At 41.6% G+C, this 14,788-nt stretch overlaps 1 protein-coding gene across 2 annotated transcripts in view; it reads left to right on the top strand.

Moving 5' to 3' along the window:
- The window catches only part of LOC142151351 (serine/threonine-protein kinase N1-like), an 80,134-nt gene that overhangs the window by 30,034 nt on the left and 35,312 nt on the right, over positions 1 to 14,788 (top strand). For both annotated transcript variants that reach the window (XM_075206892.1, XM_075206891.1), the window contains exons 2-5: positions 7,303 to 7,702; positions 8,083 to 8,222; positions 13,917 to 14,028; positions 14,577 to 14,722. In XM_075206892.1, the coding sequence (XP_075062993.1) occupies positions 7,303 to 7,702; positions 8,083 to 8,222; positions 13,917 to 14,028; positions 14,577 to 14,722 (798 nt within the window). The remainder of the gene's footprint in view (positions 1 to 7,302; positions 7,703 to 8,082; positions 8,223 to 13,916; positions 14,029 to 14,576; positions 14,723 to 14,788) is intronic.

The following is a 14,788-nucleotide window of genomic DNA, read 5'->3' as shown; positions in this document are numbered from 1 at the left end:
ATCAGCAGTAGATGGATGAGTAGCGCTGAGAAGTAACAGCAGCGGGTCTCTGCGGGAACACGGAGGTAACCAATAGCAACCAGCAGGTGCAGTAACGATGGGACACCGGAGCAGAGTTGAACTGGAACAGATGATCACGGAGAGTAGCGGGTAGCAATAGTGGCAGCAGACTCAAGGAAACACGGTAGAGTAGACAAGGACTGAAGACTGAAGCGCACAGAGGCAGCGGATAGGAATCAGCTAAACAGTCACGATGAAACACAGACGGGTTGCAGGTTGAAGACTGTAGTGCACGGAGGCAGCGGATAGGAATCAGCTAGCAGTCACGATGATGAAACACAGACGAGTTGCAGGTTGAAGCCTGTAGTGCACGGAGGCAGCGGATAGGAATCAGCTGGCAGTCACAATCATGAACAGGTGAGTGGATGTGGTTGAAGCCTGTAATGCACGGAGGCAGCGGATAGGCATCAGCTAACAGTCCCAATGATACATGGTAGAGTTGAAGTGATTAGAAGACTGTAGTGCACGGAGGCAGCGGATAGGAATCAGCTCACAGTCACGATGATATAGTAGATGGTAGAAGTGGTATGGGAACCACAGTAGTAGAAGTGGTTTGGAAACCACAGAGGTAGAAGTGGTTTGGAAACCACAGGAATCAGCTGGGCTGAATAAACGAGGAAACACAGGAACACCTTCAGAGACTCATGGGGAATGAGACTCCAAGATCAGGCAACGTGGCGTTGACCACAGGTGCTTAATATAGGGAGGTTGCCTGATCTGCCAATTAAGTTAAAGGAACATACACTGAAGGTTTGGAAAGGGCTGCGCATGCGCAGTCCCTCAGGATAGAGGACGTCCACGGTTCCTAATAGTCCGGGAAGAAGCACTCACAGTCCGGTGAGTGACACGACCGCTGACCGTACCTGTCACGGCCGCCGCACAGCATTCAGATGCACAGGGGAGGGGGGAAGAGGCTATTGCTCACCACCGCCGCCTCTCTGCTCCGTCTCCTCCCCTCCACTCACTAGTGTCAGTGAGTGGAGGGGAGGAGACGGAGCAGAGAGGCAGCGGTGGTGAGGTAAGGAAAGACGGGGTGAGGGGGGAGGAGGGAGGAGGGCGCCGATTGTTGCGGGGGGGGGGGGGGGCTGGGGCGCCGATTTTGTAAAAATGCCTAGGGCGCCATGGAGGCTAGCACCGGCCCTGCCCGGGCTGTAATGTGTCACTTAGGTTTTTATTTCAGTAAGAGAATATACCAGTGATAACGCCTAGTAGAATAAAATATACCAGTGATAATGCCCAAAAAGATAAAATAAGTCGCTGGATGCAATATGGCAGCGATATGCCTCCTAGTTTGTTAGGTTAGTGATAATGCAAAATGGATTGTAATACGCCAGTGAAAATGCACAGTAGGTTATTTTCTAATAATGCTCACGAGAGTGTATTTTGCAAGTGAAAATACCCTGTAACCTATAAGCCAGGGCTAATGCGGAAAGCCACACCAGTAATGAAGCTTATTATAATACAAGCAAATTATACCGTAGGGTAATTAAGAACCACTGCTGCCTGATATTTCCGTAGGCTCCTTCTTTACCATACAGGGCTTCCTCTCTGCTCACCACCCCCTGCTTCTTCCTGTTGTTTCCAGCACCATGCAAACACATTGCAAGGCATTGGGGTTCCCATCACCGGAGTGAATTTGGTCACAGGGACACTGCTATTATAGTACCCCAGCACAAAAAATGTAAAAAGGACACAAGACAATTTACAAGTAGCAGCTGTAAGTTATTGTGATAAACAGATTCCTCCAGCATGTAAAATCACATCTGCAATGTAAAATTAAATGTTTACTTGACAAAAAAATATAAACTTCCCATTTCTGAGCAAACATATCCAGCCCTCTACAGGGGTGAGCTGGTAATAATAATACAGAGTTCATGTCAGATATACAGTATAGAGATCATTCTAGTGGCATATAAAATGCAAAGAACATTCTAGTAACCTCCATACAGTACAGGGTCTGATTCAGAGTAGAACACAAGCGTAAGCAAATGTATGTGTATGCACGCCGTATAAAGAGGCGTCAAGGTCTGAATGAGTAGCAGATGCGTATGTTTGACAGCAGACACACCCCTCAGACACTCCAACTTGGGAATATGTACAAAAATCTTTTATTTAATATGCTATGAATGCAACTGCTATGAAGCATCATGCAATCTTGAATAACCAATCTTATACAGCAGGAACAACTTCCTGACATGCATCCAAAACTGTTTAACTTTTTCTTTAGTACAATATACTCAGCAAATCTTAATCTATAACCTAGCGAGTATTAGAGCCTCAAAAAGCGTCTGCAAATCATTCGCAAACCTCTAATTACATCTGGTTTAGAATTTGAACCGCTTGGCCCTTCTAGTTTACCCATTGTTTTATTAACCTATGGTAACCTCAAATCCTATTTCATCTTTTATTCTCAATACGGTTATTGTTTGGTCTATCCTAAGCCTTTTTCAAATTGCTCTACTGTATTAGCCTCTACCACATCTGATGGGAGGCTATTCCACTTATCCACTACCCAATCTGTCAAGTAATTTTTCCTCAAATTTCCTCTGAACCTCCTCCCCTCCAGTGTCAGTGCATGTCCTCGTGTTCTAATAATTCTCTTCCTGTGAAGAATCATTCCCCCCTGTACCTTGTCCAAACCCTTGAGATATTTGAACATTTATATCATGTCCTTCCTTTCTTTTCTCTGCTACGAACTATACATATTAAGATCTTTTAATCTTTTCAGGTAAGTTTTGTGCTGTAGGTCATGCACCATTTTAGTTGCCCTTCTTTGTACAGTCTCTAATGTATTTATATCCTTCTGGAGATATGGCCTCCAGAATTGAACACAGTATTCTAGATGATGTCGTACTAATGAACAATACAGTGGTATTATTACTTCTTTCTTTCTGCTACTGATTCCTCTCCCTATGCAACCAAGCATCTGACTTGTCTTCCTCATTGCTTTGTTGCATTGCTTACCTGCCTTTAAGTCACCTGAAATAGTGACTTCTGAATCCCTTTCCTCGTCAGTAGTTTCCATTATAGTGCCATTAATACTATATTTAGTTTGCTAGTTCGAGTGTTCATTATAATTATCCGCTACTTGCACCTGCCTGTGACCACTCGCAAATAAAACCACCCATTACAGCCACATCTGTGGCTATGTCCCATCCATAAGCAATTGCTCAAACACGCCCTTACTGTACATTGCCTACATTAGAGCACCCCTTCCCTCCCCACGCTTCTTCAGGCGTAAGGATTCATAGATGCCAAAAAAGTTGCAGGTTTGGCCATCATTGCAGATGTTTACTTTCTGAGTATGCACAGTGCAAAATAATGCACAGATATGCTACACAAAGGGGGTACGTCTCAATCTGAATCAGGCCCACAGAGACATACACAATGCAGAGAATATTCTGGTGGTCTTTATAAAATAAAGAGAGCATTCTAGTTATTTCTATACAATACAGAGAGCATTCTAGTTACTTCTATTATAGAAGTAACTAGAAGGCTCTCTGTATTGTATAGAAGTAACTAGAATGCTCTCTGTATTGTATAGAAGTTCTATACAATACAGAGAGCATTCTAGTTACTTCTATACAATAAAGAGAGTATTCTAGCAACCGCTTTACAAAACAGAGAGCATCTTGGTGCCAATATATAGTACAGAGAGCACTCTAGTGACTAATAATCATTACAGAGGATGTTCAACTGACTGAAATACAATAAAGAAAGTATTAGCTATAAAAATACAGAGTCCATCCTAGTAACCAATACAGAATACTATACAGACAACATTCTAGCGACAAATATACAGTACAGACATCATATTAGTGACCACTGTATAAAACACAGTGTATACTACTCCCCATGATATAGTATTGACTCTGTTCTGGAGGCCACTATGCAATGCAGACTCCCAAATATCTGGTGGCTTAACAATCGACCCCCCAAATCTTGGTGGTTTTACAACGCAAAACCCCAGGAATGGGCATGAACAGCATGCAAGGGGCCTGGCTATGTTTTAGACATTGCAATGCTGCTCTCCAAATCTTCCCACCCTTTTCACAAATGCAGTGTGAAGTGGGACGTACCTTCCGACTGTCCCTGCAGTTGGGTCTTTTTTAGACCCCAAAAAGTTTGCAGATAATGGGATCCCACAACAGATCTCCACAAATGATTCTAATCACTGCATATGTACTTAGTGATGGTATCCTTCCTGGATGAACCTGTGGGTGCTTTCTTCAGGTATCTGAGCTCCAGGCCACAGGAGGGGTAAATAATCTAATTGGGCTCTCCAGTCTGTCACAACCAGATACTTAGAGTATCTGTATTCTAAGGACATCAGAGATATGGGGGATCTAAAATGTAAACTCACCAGAGATTTGGAATCCCAAATATCCTGTACATCAATATGACAACAAAAACTGTGTTCTATGGACATATTTTGTGTTGTAAAATGCAGGAGGAGGGAGTGTTAAATCCGGGAAATGGACCCATTGAAATGCACTGGGGAATGAGTGTCAATTCCTGGAAAGTGTAAAATCAGGAAATGCAAAATAAGGATTTCACTGTATATGAATCTGTCTGGTTCAGTTTTATATGTATTGTATGTTGCAGTTCAGATCGGAACATTTGTTAGGAAAAAAACCTATATTTTCCTATTCATTGTAAAGTCACCCTATATTGAAAGATTCAAACTAAGCTCAAGCCTGCTGTCATTCGGCACAAAGTAAGTCTTAGTATGCAGATACTGATGGTGATATCAGTTTGCGGGATCAGATTTGTTCAACATTTGTTTATCTCTAGCATGTCTTCTTATTTCCTGGACAAAACCATGTTACAATGCAAGGGGTGCAAATTAGTATTCTGTTTTGCACATAAGTTAAATACTGTTTTTTCATGTAGCACACAGATACTTGATAGCTTATTTGTACACTAAAATTTAAAGTTGATATTTGTGTGCTACATGAAAAACAGTCAGTATTTAACTTATGTGCAAAACAGAATACTAAATTGCACCCCTTGGAATGTAACATGGTTTTGTCCAGGAGACTGAAATAAGACGTTTCTGAAGTTAAGATCCTTAATGAATCAGGCCCAGAGTCTTGTTATTTATGGGTATGGTTTGGGCACATCAGGGCTGTACCTAAAATGTTCAGATTTCCTCACCTAGATTGCAAATATGTATAGTGTCCTGGGTGCCTATAATATGCCTTATAATATGCTTATGATATAGTATAGACTGTAGCTGTAGTGTATATGAGGACTTCTAGATGAGAGGAATTAAGCAAGCTGATTAGGTGCAAATCAAGAAGTATGAACAAAGGAATAGGAAATAGGAAAATATTAGTTCATGCAGTACTGATGCCGGAGATTATACAATAGATTATAAAATAGGAGAGAGTATTCTCACAGCCCTGGAATGTAGAGGCTGTTTTAAAGCTACACAGGAATTTCCTTTGTCTTCATTGGTTTATATCAGGGTATGAAAATTAAGGGCTTATCGGTGCTGTGGTCTACGTCACATGGTATTTTATTTTAGTTTTCAGTGCCACAATGGTTTCAATGGGCAAAACTGTGCACTTACTTTAACTTATAATACTTTAAATTAAAATATGTCAATGATGTCCAATGGGGCCTGGCCACAGAGTTTCTAAAAGTTTTCTACTGGTGTAAGGAGAAAGGAGAGCCTTGATCTAAGATCCCTAATTAAACATGATCAAGTACCAAAACTATCCTGATTCTTAACAGAGCTATGATGTTACCTTTCCACATAGAGTTAAGGGCTCAAGAATGTGATCTTCGCTCTGGGCCCACTTATGTATTAAAATAGTCCTGGGTTAAGCATGCAAAAGGCCACAAAATTATGCCTAGATTGTAAACCACAGTAACGCCTTAATTCTTTCCAATCTCTTCATCATGCAGAGCAAAAACCATCCTACCTCCCAAAATATGCCATGTTGGACCACACAATAGTGTGCAGTGAAAAGTCATAGGGCTGATTCAATCCTCAGCAATGTGCGGCCGAACATCACTGCAAAGATCGGCCGCACACATTTCTAGGTACTACGGTAGCCATCATTGCAGATTCTCCTGCACAGCTCTATAGGGTGCAATGCAAAATTTGTGATGTTACATCGCCGCGGAGTGCCCCCGCTACCGCCCCAGAAGCGATTCGTGGCACATCGCCCTTATTTGAATCGGCACCATAGTTATGCTTTATGACACTCCTATTTCGTGCTTCATAAATGACCCTATTTCTTATCAGTCTGCTCGTTCCCAGACACCCTGTACGTAGAGAAGGGACCTTTAGCCAGTTAGGCAGGCTGTTTGCATTCATTTGATCTTCAAGGCACTAATTTAAAGTAAAACATTCATCAATCTGCCTTTTTAATATGTTGTGTACAGTAGATATACATATAATTTTATTTTGTAAGCTATTCAATAATGATTTTATTACAGTTATTGCTCTGTACTTAAGCTGCTCCTCATTAGTAGTTTGGATGATCTATTTATTTATAACCAGCAGGTGTCACTTTTGCTACAGTTATCAATTGAATGTTTGAGTGTGTGAGATGCAGCCAGGGAGCGTTGGGAAAGCCCCTGATCACATGACCTGCGTGACACATACTTATTCATTTTGTCAAACAAAGTATAACTTTTAAATGCACATATATTACTCTGGATTGTGATTAGAGTGACAATTCTGGTTATTATTGCAAAGTTGTAAGCATCTTAAATGGACTGTAGTTCCCTTTTTTTACCCTCACATTATCCACTGTCTGTATGTACATGACTTGCTTGTCATGTACGCACATCTGCATGTTAACCAGTTATCCATACGCTGGGCAGCTATGATTATTAATTAGTCTTGAGTGTGAACAGACCATGTCCTGGCAGGACATGGTCCCTGTTCCCTGAGTAGCATCATAAGGCTGCCAGCTTTCAGGGCATTGGCTCTGAATGGTCACATGACATAAGTGTCACAGGAACTGCTGCCCACACCAACTAAGGATTGCAGCAGGGATGTCTATAGCTTAAAGGAACAAAGGGAATAATAACCTAAAAATAAATAAAAAATCAAATCTATATATTTTCTTCTACTCAAGCTATTAAATTGTCACATTTTTCATCTCCTTGTAGGAGCTCATCATAGACATGTCTCAGTGTAATAGCAGTTATGATCATTCTTATTATTTTAATCTCTGTGCATCTTATACTCCCACTCACCCAATTTATGTTTTCTCTTCTCAGGTTAATGTCTACGCTCCCTGCAGTAAGAAGGGAGAGGAGGGGGCCAGGAGACAGGTAGCATTGGGCAGTGGAGAGATGCAGTCGGTGAGAGGAGGAAGAGTCAGTGTTGGGGAACAGAGTGAAGAGCTGCAGAACTTAGATGCCGGAGATCTCCCAGGGTTGGATGGTGATAAAGGAGAACACCAAGGGTTGGAGGAGGAAAGAGAGCGTCTGCGCAGGGAGATCTGCAGAGAGTTAAAGATTAAGGATGGAGCGGAGAGACTTCGCAGAGCTACCACGGAGCGAAAGAATCTGGGACATGTGGAGACCATGCTAAGAACATGTGAGAGGAGATTAGATAACTTAAGACAAGAGCTGGATGAACTTGATGCTTCTCCAACATCCCCGGGTCCCAACTCAGGTACTGTAATTCCTCAGAGCTGGGGATAATGTTTATGAGATTTAACCGATTACAGAGACTTTATTGGTTTTTATCTCCTCATACTATAGGTCCATAATTTTACCCATTCAGTCCCCACCAAATCTGGACAACTTGAAATGAATGATATGTATTTCTTTGTGCTTCATGTCCTCCGACAAACTTAGGCAATTTTAAGCAGTGACATTAAATGTCAGTACGTTTCCCCTTTAGTGCCTGGTAGGTGGCTCTTGAATTACATTTCAGTGTATGTGATTGGCTTATGAAGCCTGAACGGTTTCTTTAGGGTTGCATAGACACAGGGGACAGTAGATTGCTTGGTACACTGACATTCTGTGCACCTTCCCTCTCATTTCTTCCAGGTAGCAGCCTCTCCTCGAGTGTCCTCTGTCAAACCCAGCACTCTCGTATGTCAAGATTAGAGCGTCAGTTGGACATTGAGATGAGAGTGAGGCAGGGCGCTGAAAATATGATCCAGATGTACAGTAATGGATCAGTCAAGGTGAGACACAGTTATCGTGTTTGTTTCTATACTGTTTCTGGGTAAAGTTGGTACCTCAGAACACAATCCCCAAAAGGAAGCTGTTTGTGTAGCGGCAGATGATGTGGTAGTAGAGAGATGACATAAAAGGTCATTTATTTGCAGCTGGTTTGTTTACCATCACATTTCTGTTTGGATAGTGCAGAAAGCTGCATCTTCCGATGTAGCTGGCTGAACATGGGAGATCGTTCCTTGCTGATCCTCATATTGTGCCAACATGCTAAAAAAGAGACTACATTTTGGGGTGAAATATTTGAAAGATCCGCAAGTGGTGGAGAAAGTGCATAAATTGGGGTATTTGCCCGAATTTTTACACATACGTGGATGCAGCGGAGTTGAGGCTCTAGACCTAGGGCCTGATTCATTAAGAATCTTAAATGAAGAGGATCCTTATTTCAGTCTCCTGGACGAATCCAATGTTACAATGCAAGGGGTGCAAATGAGTGTTCTGTTTTGCACATAAGTTAAATACTGACTGTTTTTTCATGTAACACACAAATACTTGATAGCTTATTTGTACACTGAAATTTAAAGTTGATGTGTGTGTTACATGAAAAAACAGTCAGTATTTAACTTATGTGCAAAACAGAACACTCATTTGCACCCCTTGCATTGTAACATGGTTTTGTCCAGGAGACTGAAATAAGAATCCTCTTCATTTAAGATCCTTAATGAATCGGGCCCCTATACTTTAAATGGGACGTGTTTGACACCTGTCAGGTGCACTTTATAAGGGAAATCGCATTTAGTGGCAAATCATTTAAATGTATGATTGTGGAACATGTAACAAAGACATTCCCGATAAAGAAAATAAATTAGGCTCTACCAAGCTGTATTTTAGCAGAAGAAATGTTGAATTGAATTTAAAATTATAGTAGCCAGGACATTGAGGTGGAATTTGTACTCTTATATCATATATGTTTTCATCTAGACAATCCCACATAAAAGTTGCAAAGAGGGAAAGCTCTAAAAAGTGTAAGAGTGGTGTTCAACTGAGACACGTTTTTCCAGTTCATAAATGATTTCTCAGAATAGTACTATTCTACTCTATAACCCAGTATTGGTGCAGTGCAATATTAAAGAAATGTTGGGCACCAGGCCATCTGACAAATAAAAGAACATTTTATTCAATCGCCTTCTCCTCCTGCGCATAAACTTACCGGTTACAAGTACAACTTCTCCCACATGCCTCCAGCACATAACACAGCGGATGTTATACTTTCACTCAGTTACTCCACCTGCACGTTTCTTACTTCCAGCATCAATAATGACACAGCTGTGTACCCGATGTTCCTCTGTGCAGTAGTTCCACACGCTCTGAAAATACTTGGCTCTCTCTTCCAGGTCTCAGCAAACAATGGACATACTTCATAAGTTCTTGCACTCATTCCAGCCAGGATTAACCATATACCACTATCCAGGGATTCTCCGTGTCGTGGTGCACCCCATCCCATTGCAGAGACAAATTGCATTCCAATATCCAGTGACATTTAACTACTTGGGAACTATGCTGCTGTTACTGTGCAGTTAAATGCACAGTTATTATGTACTCAGGCAGTCTTCTCACAATGTCCCATTAGCCAGGGCCTCTGCTTACTTGATGTTATCATTACACTACCGCAGGGCTCTTTCTGTACCTCACAGTGGGGACTCATTTCCTAGTTACAGTGACCCTCGCTCAAGGTATGGGGGCACTTTCCAAGGAGCTCTTATACAGGGAGAACCTCCTTCCCTAATTCAGCTTCTGCTACTAACCAAGCTGCCTCTGTAAGGACCCCCTCACGATACGGGGGCGCTGTACAGCCAAGTGGGCTCAACAAAGGTTACCCACTCATTCCTTGTGGTTTTCAGCCACACGGAATGTCTCACCTCCTCATTTCATCACACCATCATAGGGTGATTAGTGCATATTTACGTTAAATAAAGGAGAAAAGAATTATCTAATTTGAGGAAATAGACAGAAAATGCACATGACTGGGTAGTGATGGGAAAGTCATGATATGGTGTATTGGAGAGATCACTGCGTGGTAGGGGTGGGAATGGACATTGCAGCAATGGAAATAGAGAGGAGAAGAATCAAATGGGTGTAATTATCAGAAATCATCATGATTTCCTACTAATTGAAAAAATGTAATTTACATTATTCTGGAGGTTATTGAGAATGCAAAAATAAAGAGTGCAGCTGAGCTCCTGTGCATTGTGTAATGCACTGTACATAACTATGTCTACTCCCCCAGATTAATGTTACTGTCCATCTGTGCAGGCAGTTTGCATAATAACTGCAGAGTTTTTACTGTGACTCAAGCATGCAGAATCATCAGCTCAAGGCATGTCCTATTATCACATGTGGACATCCTCCTTATTCATTTAAACTTCCTGTTTTCACACTACTCTGCACTTGTTAGACCCTCTTTTATCTACTATACAACTACATATCCTGACCGCAACATGAAATATCAGATGCATAATTCTGACTGTCTTACTATCTTTAAAGCCCTTCCCTTTCTGATAGCGGTAGTGCCACACCCTAATGTTTATCTAGTTCATGAAATGCATTAAAGAAAATGTATTTAATTTATTCCATTTATATTTATGCAAGTGTGTCCATACTATCTTTGGTCTCTCTAAATAAAAACATGACATATTCAACCCACCAAAATAAAAGTAACCAGCACCTGAGCTATGGCTAACTGCTAATGCAAGGGGAGAGCAAGCATGAGGGGACTCTTACAAAGGTGATAACCAGCAGAATGTCTATGCCAGGCTGGGCTGTCACATAACAGGGAGTCCTGCAGCCATAGTTCCCTACTCTCCCGGAATGTCTGGGAGACTCCTGAATTTCTGGCAGTCCTCCCAGACTCCCTAGAAAACAGGGCAACCTCCCGGATCCTGCTGACTTAGTTGGTAAAGCAGGTGGGGGCCGGGCCAAAATCATGCATTTCGCCAGGTCCCACCCCCACACGGCCACCTGATCGTGGATCTCCCAGAGGCCAATACAAAAAAGTTGGCAAGTCTGCCTGCAGCACAGTGTCAAATCATGCACCCCCTCCCCTAGCCTAGAGAGAGCCAGTCCTTTGCTGAATATCGCTACGGGCTAATCCTGGCAGGCCATGGCAACCATGGACATGCTGGCACATGTAGTTCCTTCAGCATCTGCATCGATGAGCATTCAACTACTGCCAGGCCTTGCTGGGACTTGTATTTCCACAGTAGCATTTAATAGAATTTTTACTTTACAATTTTTGGCATTGCTGGCATCAGAGGTGCCTGGATGAGCCTAAGTGCTGTATGTGGGCACCCCCTACTGTACTCAACAGTGTACGCTCCCCATCCCCCTCTCCAGAGATCACAAGTGCAAGTTACTATAAATATGGCTGTATTTTAATGCACATGCTTAGTGCAGCAAAGTGGATTTTTACTGGTCACATTTGGATTTACGTACAACTCGAAATCAGGCCCATAATCCCTATCCTTTACCCAATCATTCATTATATACACTCCCTTTCTTGTAAAATGTTTGTCATACAGCCAAAAATAATCTATTAGAACATATAGTATATTTATACAGAGAGTGGCCCTATAACATATACACATAAATGATTGTATCTTGTATTGACACATGGTAGCACTAGTCCTTTGCTGTTTGCGGGTGATATTTCCTTTTGCCTTGGAAATTTAAACCAAGTGCCAGCTGTCACATTAGTAAGTGACGTGGGGAAAGAAGGGTTTCTATACTGAGTTATTTATATGCTTATGTTTTTCTGAACCTGAATAGACAATTAAGTTCAGCTTACTGCTACTTATCAATACAGTATATTTTCCCATTATCTTTTACCTGTTTTATTAAGTGCATACATTTTTGTATAAATACTTATTATGGTCACTAGGTACGGATTGGAATAGCTGTATCTGAAAGTGACTTGTTAAAAGTGGAAGAATGGAAGTAAATGCAGGATTTAAAGGGGATGTTTCCTCCTTTAGATAAATTCTGCTATTTAGGTAATCACATTGGGAACCCCAATATTTTTAAATTGCTGCCGAACACTGCCATTGGGGACAGCGGGTAGAGGCGAGAGATGTCAGAAGTTGGCACTAACGTCCAGGAACAAGGTCATGTCAATGTCAGGAAACTTTCACACTTGAACTGTCCCTATTTTTCAGTATTGGCCAACGGCACTATACAACCCTACTCTATATCTAGTAAGTTCACTTGAGCAGGGCAATCTTTACCTTCATTTTTATGTCGCTATATTTACTTTTTTTTATGTCATGAACCCCCTCAAAGTACAGAGCTGAGTAAAATGTTAGTGCTTATAAATAAAAGATAATAATAATATTATTGAAAGCAAGTCACACTATTCTTATTCATATGGCTTTACAAGTTAATGTACATTTATTATCGATATTCAAAATGCAAAAAAATGCCAGGCTCAATGAACATGCCATTATGGGGATCGTAGAGGACCAAATTCCTCCCAAACAGGAAGTGACTGGATGCACTAGGTCAGCAGCAAGCAGCAAAGTGTCCTTTATAATTATTTTGAAATGTTGGCGAGTATTCAAAGTCCCACTCAGTATGTAGACAGTGATGTAGCTTCTAATTGGCCGCAGATGTTGTTGAATTAGAAGCTGCTTTTACTCACACACTCCTGGTCTGAGTGCTTGATCGCTTAGATGGTTTGGGCCACCATCGCTGACCTCTGCCGGCTGTCAGCGCAGGACGCATTCTAGGGACAGTAAGGGTTATTAATGAGCCGCAAAATCTGTAGACCCACAGATGTGCCTACTCATCCACCAAGTGCACTTCAAGTTGCACGTACACAGCAGTTGGCAACACTCACATAAAAAACAATCTGCGCTTGGATTTGTGGTTTGGCCGATGATGAAATTGTGGTAATAGTAAAAATGTGACATCAAAGTCTAACCTGCTATCATACTGGGACCACTCTCTATAACGCCTGTTTTGTCATACATATTAGTTTAGACCCATTTGTGTCTTACATTAATCATGAGAATGGGATGACATTGTGGCTGTCGTTATTACTGGTTTCACTTTGTTGGTTTGATGATTTTTACTTTATCGGCCAAGTTCCATCTGGTAGTGAAATTCCCCCAAAGCAGTGAAACTGTAAGGTGCAAACTGTGTCTTATAATAAGTACAAGACCCGCTCTCTAGGTCTTTGTATACCCATTATTTTGTCCCAGGAATCCTTGCCCATCCCTGTAAAGCTAGGTGTGCGTATGCAGGGATGTTGCTCTAAATAGCAGGGGTTGTTTCAAGGTGTTCACCCTCTTAAGCTTTCTCAGAATTTTTACTACTAATAATATATTATTAATATATTAATTATATACATTATTTCCCTCCTCACAGTGATTATGGAGCCGATAATTAAGCAGCTCTTGAGATGGTTACTGTGGCATCACTGGTCATGCCTCTGTATTTGACTTCACCATTCTGTATGGATTATTTCTGTTACCTATGAGACTGCACACCAATTAAACTTTAGGCCTCTATGCCCCTCCTTTCCCAAATTTATTAGGAAGATTTAGTGAAAGGGCAATTATTACAGCAAGTGAAAACCTAATTAAATCATTATTCTATGCATTATTTTGGTGTATTCAAGATCCTTGTTTAGCAGGTACGCTGTCTTACAGGATAAGAAGCTGCTCTCAGCCGCTCAGCAGATGTTATCTGATAGTGACACAAAAATCCACATTCTGCGCACACAGATCCGCAGGGCTTCCCAGGAGACTGCGTCAGGGGCAGGTAAGGGGGAAGGGTCAAGTGACGATTATAGGATATACTGGATACTGTGCTACTGCAAATAAATGTATGGTTTTCCTATTGAGTACAAATGATCTCTAAAATCAGGACACCGCTGTGATGTGACATTTATTCAGTACACAAAAGACACTCCATGATTTAATCTAGGGGAATTCAGTCAATCCAGATACAGTAAGGATCTAAATCTAATTGTGACTGTTGCTATGGACATTTTTGTAAAGAAAAGGGGCTGATTGTCAGATCTGCCTGACACCCCTGGAAGGCACACATTGGTTTTGCACCAATGTGCCCTGATAGTCCGTCCAATGAGAGCAGCCATAAGCTTGGTCCCATAGAGGAGAGATGGAAAAATCGTTTGAGGATCACTCTGCACAAGTGCTAATTTCACATTAAAGTCCAACCTTTTGTAGCATAGACTGTAAGATCTGAGAATTACTTCTAGCATATAGGACTCGACAAGTTATATTATGCAGAACCATAACTTTTTCTGGAGAGTAGGGACATCCTCATCTGCTCGCCCCTATCCACAGGCACGTCGGAGTTATCACAGACTGAGTTCCACATCGAGGAGCTGAGACACCACTACCGGGTGGAGTGGGCTGTGTCTGAGGGAGCGGAGAATGCCCTGAGGATGCTGGGTGGTGTTAAGGCTCAGGAGAAGAGTGCGGTGAACGAGGTGTGTATAAAGGTCTTCTTTCTTCAAGTGATCTCTGTGAACATTTAAACGGTTTACCACAACTTA

Source organism: Mixophyes fleayi, chromosome 4 (assembly GCF_038048845.1).
Source record: "Mixophyes fleayi isolate aMixFle1 chromosome 4, aMixFle1.hap1, whole genome shotgun sequence".
Classification (NCBI taxonomy): Eukaryota; Metazoa; Chordata; class Amphibia; order Anura; family Limnodynastidae; genus Mixophyes; species Mixophyes fleayi.
Note: the sequence above shows the minus strand (reverse complement) of the source record. Positions and strands in the feature narration are given on the sequence as shown.